At 43.5% G+C, this 6,060-nt stretch overlaps 1 protein-coding gene across 1 annotated transcript in view; it reads right to left on the minus strand.

Annotated features, from left to right (window-relative positions):
- FRMD7 (FERM domain containing 7) overlaps positions 1 to 3,582 on the minus strand; it is a 57,341-nt gene extending 53,759 nt beyond the window's left edge. The window contains exon 1 of the mRNA XM_066357881.1: positions 3,434 to 3,582. Coding sequence (XP_066213978.1) covers positions 3,434 to 3,582 — 149 coding nt within the window. The remainder of the gene's footprint in view (positions 1 to 3,433) is intronic.
- Between the last annotated feature and the right edge of the window lie 2,478 nt (positions 3,583 to 6,060).

The following is a 6,060-nucleotide window of genomic DNA, read 5'->3' on the forward strand; positions in this document are numbered from 1 at the left end:
CTGTTTTGTGGACCATACTGAAGAACAAGTCTTTAAGAAGCGGATGGAGAATGGAGCAAAACAGGTGATGGGTGGACGAGGTGAGCCTGTTGCAGCATTTCAAGTGAGAGAAGATAGTAACATGGACTACAGCAGTGGTAGTAAGATGTGAGATGTGAGACCCATCTTCATAGGAAGTGCAATTGGACTTGAGATCAGGGAGAGGAAGAGGCCTGGAGATCCTGATATTCTCTTTATTTCCCTTTTCCTTTTGGCCAGGGTCAGGGCTTAGATAATTATGGCTGGACTTAGGTTATATTTGGCTGTCTTTTATTCACCTTTGTGCATCATTTGGCTCATCTCAGACATTTTCCTCCCATATCCACCGATCTGAGGATGGGAGTACTTGGAACATTCCTCATCAATGTCTGCACATATGTGAGCCCCTCCTTCATCACACCTTATTATTTGTGCTAGTATGGAAAGAAATCCACAGCTTGTCTTATCAAAAGTTTTCTGCTGAGATAAACTTATACAATATCTTTTCGACAGCCCATCACTGAAGTGTCACTGATTCCTTTAATAGTCACCCACCTCGAATTTCCTTTCTGATTTTTAATGGTGCATTTGATAGCTTTCCACCTGTAAGCTATCCCAACCACCCACTCTGGCACTGATCCAGAATCAGTTTCATCTAGGATAGTATAGTATAAATAAATACATTGCCACTCACTATTTTCATGGAAGCAATATTGAACTAATTCTTCTGTCTTCCCTAATGGCTAATTTTCATATCTTCTTTCCCTTTTCCTATACAGAAATCTGATTAATATTTTGAAAGCTAGAATTAAGCAGAACACTCTAGCCAGAGGATATGACTTTTTATACATAACACAAGAAGCCTGTAGATATTGCTGCATTTCTGGTACCATTTGGTGCAATTCCAAGCTAAGCATGTTTTTGGTGACTCAGATTTAACTTTATCTATATAAGAAAATATTGTTCTGCAGTTTGCTACACACTCCTTCATCTCAATTCATCTACTTGATTATAAACAACAACAGGCATGTACCTCATTTATAGAGAGTTTTAAATCTTCCAAAGGTAAGTCTTTCTCCTTTGTTATCATCTACAGGCCACTTACAGCAATCTCAGACTCCTGTAGGGATTAAACCTTGGAACCACTCCTGTTAAAGGACTGTTTGACTTTTCATTAAAAAAATGCAAATATGAGGATTCCAAGATGGTGATGGAGTAGAAAGATGTTTGAACTGCCACCTCCCAGGACCAGATTGGATTACAACTTAATTTAAGAACAATCATCTTGAAAAACCAGCTTTGTACAAAACAAAGTAGAGTTTATAACTGAGGATCACAGAAGAAGACACACCAAGACAGGTAGGAACGGTGGAGATGTGGAAAGGGCTGCCCCACTCCCAGCAGTGAGAGGCAGGTGAGGGTCCCAAGGGACTCTCACTCTAGGGAGGTTCTCTCAGAAAGGTATGGGTCCTCAGCCCCAGGACTGGAGCCCCAGCCTAGGGCCCCAGAGCCTAAAATAAGTGCCAAGACAGCATTTGGCAGTGAAAAGAACTGGGTTTCTGACCGTGAGAAAGAGACAGAACTCTCAGAGATGCAGGCTTCATCTTAAAGGGCCTGCACAGAAAATCTCGTTCACAGCCACCCTGTGGATCCAGTGGAAGGAGAGCTGAGAGGATCAGAGTTGCATGAGGAGAATATAAAGTTAGAGGCCCAGTGAAGGAAATGATGGGAGACAGCACCAGAACCCCTGTGCTGACTCATTCTCCAGTGCTGCAGTTGCCATCTTTCTTGGGTGGAACAGTCCCGTCTGAGTGGCATCAGCTTGGGGAAAAGCAACTGCCCCACCTTTGGGAGTCTCTAGGGGCCCAGTCATGGAAACTGGGTCATCTTGAGAATCCAGGAAGCAAGAATAACTTCAGTGACTTAGTTTTCTGGTGTTGAGGCCAGAGAATTTCCCCACACATTCCTGAGTCTAAGACAGGTAATTTAGCCTCATGGGAAGCTCAGTAGAAACTGTCAGGAGTGCAGGCAGACCACACATCTTGGTCTCAGAGGCCACATCCACCGGAATCCTGGTGGCCACACCCTTCTGAGGTCTGTGAAAAAAGTCTGGACAGACTGGTACCTGTGGGTGGGGGGGGGGTTGGAGCCACACCCACCACCTTTCTTAATCCTTAAATTGCCCCAGGCTCTAGGTTAAACCAGAGGGTTTCTTTTTCCACCAGTGCCTGAGCCCAACAGGAAGATAGCAGACACGGGCTGCAGGAGACGTTTCTCAGGGGACCTTGGCCATTTACAGACCTTTCCCCAGGCCCAGTGTGGGTAAAAGCCAGCCTAGGTGTGCATCTTGGTATTTCCATGTGCACATGGGCCCAGCAGAGGCAGCCACAGACTCTGGATGGCTTGTAGCTTTAAGAAGATTGCTGAGGGCTAGTCACAGGCAGCGTCTTCCATTGCTCTGCACCAGGTTTGTGCCAGGGAGGCCCAGGGCTAGCAGATCCAGTGGCCAGCTATGAAAAGCATTGGTTTAGGATATAACAACCATTGCTAGAGTGGTATCCTAAGTAACAGCACCTCAAACCTGGGGCAAGTTTTGCTCTCTGTGATCAGCATTGGCACAGAGGTGCCTGTGCATTCGATATGGTGGAGCTTCACAGTCAGCTGGTCTGGGTGCTGGATATCATGCCCTGCTGTGCTAGATTCCACAGGGGGAAGGGAGAGAGGCTTGGAGCTTTGACATTTAAAGTGCGGGTTCTGAGTGACATCAGAGAAATGGCACCATAAGGAGCGATACCGATAAATCTCCCCCAAAATTCAACAAGATCTTCAACCAGAGACAGAAAAATCTATCTTTGGAGCCTTCAACAGTTCCACACTAAACGCCAAGGTATGATCAAGTGAAAAATTGACTAAAAATATAATCAACCCCAAAAGAAATAAGACGGAGGAGGAAACACTCCACCTTCCTCACTAACCTAAATAAAGGCTGCTTTCACTGGGAACTGAGAGTATAGGAACTGAGGCAGGCATAGGGTGTGAATAGTACCAGGCTGTGGCACAAACGTCCAAACCAGGCTGTGGCACAGACATCCAAGCCGAGGAAAAACTGTGCTTGTGGCAACCCAGTCAACACAAGCTAACGCTTGCGCCAAATCCAGACAAAGAAAAAAAAGTGGGGCAGCCATCCGCCCTGATCTCCTGGTCGGTGTGCGCAGATAGTGTGCAAAAGATTTCTCCTAGAGTCACAAGAGTGGGCGGCCGTGTTACCGCACAGAGGGGCAGAGTCAGAGCCCTTTGTGTGGGTTGAAACCGAAGTCTCAGGGATGCCCCTGCGCCCTGAAAAGTGGCATGCAAGGAGTGAGCGGGAGTGAAATTCCTTACGCTCAAACTTTTACATGCGGGCAGGGTGCCTCACCAAGAATGAGACGCGGCCGGCCTGATATCCTCGTCGGTGAGCGCGGATAGTGGGCGAGAGATTCCCCCAGGAGTGGACACCTGTGTTCCCGGACAGAGGGACAGAGTCAGAGGCCTTTGCATGGGCTGACACTGGAGTCTCACTGTCATCCCTGCGCCCTGAAGAGTGGCACGTGAAAGCGAGATTCCCTATGCTTGAACTTCTCCGGTCAGGTGGGGTGCCTCACGCAGCCATACAAGCTAACTGACCCGTGAAGGATTAGCTTAACCCACAGTCTGTTTGCCTCCCAACTGACCTATGCAACCCTAACTGACAAGATCTCTCTCAGGTCAGTGATCTAAGACAAGAGGGGAGATACTTTTTAGTACTTCTTGTTATGCTATGCACATAGGGGTGGGGGCAACCTCTGATTGGCAGAGCTTGCATACTCAGGGCTATATGTTAAAAAGAGGGATTTGGCAGCTTGTAAATCCTTCTGCTTTGCAAACACTGACTAGGGCATCTTCTACCCAGCCAAAACAGGTTACAAAGTGCCAAAAGCCTGGGGAAAGGGGTCTCACAGAGTGCTAAGGCATTTGGGACATGCCTAGAGGTGCATAGAAAGGCACCTTGAAAATAATTGGCTCCAAGCCCCACCTGATTATGTTAGCAGTTCTGACTTATTGAGCCTTACCCAGAGCCCTGTGCTGAGTGGGAATAGAGTGGGGATTTGCCAACTCTTTGAGCCTCTTACTCTCCAGGCAGAGGCAGCAGCAACCCCATAGCTGGATCATCAGGCTGCTGATTCAGGAAGGAAAGACTAGGAGAGAGGCTCAGTGAAAACAGACTCTCTGATTGTCAGAGCCTACAAATGCTACTGAGCCTCGACTACCAACAAGACTGAAGCCCAATATATGATATCACCATAGAGACTTATCAACTGCAAACCTCTACCTAAATGTGCCACAGGGGCAGAACCCAAGGTACAGAGTCACCGAACAGGAAGAGGGAGAGAAAATAAAGAACAAGAAGATAACCCTTCAAAATCAAGAATAATCCACAGACTTTATAACCTATCCCATTTTATTATATTTGTTCATTTGTTTCTCTTATCTTCTTGTCTTGATTATTTTCTTCTTCTTCCAATTTGGTCGTTTAATTCTCTGTCAGTCTTACGGTCTTACTCTCTCCTCTTCTTTAACTATACTACCCATAAGTGTTACATCTCTCATTATCTTTCCTTTCCTCTTCCTATCACTCTATGAGGGATGCACTCCAAGACCCTTAACTCATTCTCTCTTTACTTTTGTTCTTTTTTCTTCTTTTTGTGTTTTCCTCTTTTTTTTCTCCCTTTATATTAGTTTCTTCTTTTCTCCTTTACTTATCCTCTCATTCAGTCCTCAATCATGAACGAATTATTTTTTTTCCAATTAACTTTTTATTTTTTTTTAATAATTTTATTTTTTAATGGGGTGACATCAATAAATCAGGATACATATATTCAAAGATAACATGTCCAGGTTATCTTGTCGTTCAATTATGTTGCATACCCATCACCCAAAGTTGGATTGTCCTCTGTCACCTTCTATCTAGATTTCTTTGTGCCCTTTCCCTCTCCATCTCCCCCCTACCTCCATAACTACTACACTCTTATCAATGTTTCTTAGTTTCACTTTTATGTGCCACCTATATATGGAATAATGCAGTTCCTGGTTTTTTCTGATTTACTTATTTCACTTCGTATAATGTTATCAAGATCCCACAATTTTGCTGTAAATGATCCGATGTCATCATTTCTTATGGCTGAGTAGTATTCCATAGTGTATATGTGCCACATCTTCTTTATCCAGTCTTCTATTAAGGGGCTTTTTGGTTGTTTCCATGTCCTGGTCACTGGGAACAATGTTGCAATAAACATGGGGCTGCATGTGTCTTTACGTATCAATGTTTCTGAATTTTTGGAGTATATACCCAGTAGATAAATTGCGGGGTCATAAGGTAGTTCTATTTTCAGTTTTTTGAGGAACCACCATACTTTCTTCCATAATGATTGTACTACTTTACATTCCCACCAACAGTGTATGAGGATAAACAAATTATTTTATTTGGGACTCAAATTTTTCTTTGTGGCACTTTGGGTTTTTTTACTTCACTTTTTTAACTCACTAGCATGCTCCCAACCCTAGCTCTACATTTTATCTAGTTTTTGCTCCACTAAATACATTAGTAATTTTTTTTTAATTTTTCCCGATTTTTCCTATTTCCCTCTTATTCCTCTCATTGTATCTCTTAGTTCACCATCACCTAAAAGCAAATCATTTTATTCTTGACCCAAATTTTTTCCTTTTTTGCATTTTGTAGGTCCATACCCCCTTTTTTCCCCCTTTATCACTTCTCCCCAATGTGGGCCTTCCATTATAGGAAGTTTTGGTTCTATTTAGCACAATATAATTCACAGTTCACCACAAGATTTTCTCAAGAAGGAGGGGAGAGGAAAGGAGTGGGGAAAAAAAGGGAAATAATATTTTTTTAAATTTTAAATTTTTTAACATTATATTATTTATTAATTCTAATTAGTACTAGCAACAAAACGACCCTCAGATGCCATTAAGGAAAAGGAAATAGAATATCATGGATACAAAATACAG

The sequence above is a fragment of the Saccopteryx leptura genome, chromosome X (assembly GCF_036850995.1).
Source record: "Saccopteryx leptura isolate mSacLep1 chromosome X, mSacLep1_pri_phased_curated, whole genome shotgun sequence".
NCBI classification, from domain to species: Eukaryota; Metazoa; Chordata; class Mammalia; order Chiroptera; family Emballonuridae; genus Saccopteryx; species Saccopteryx leptura.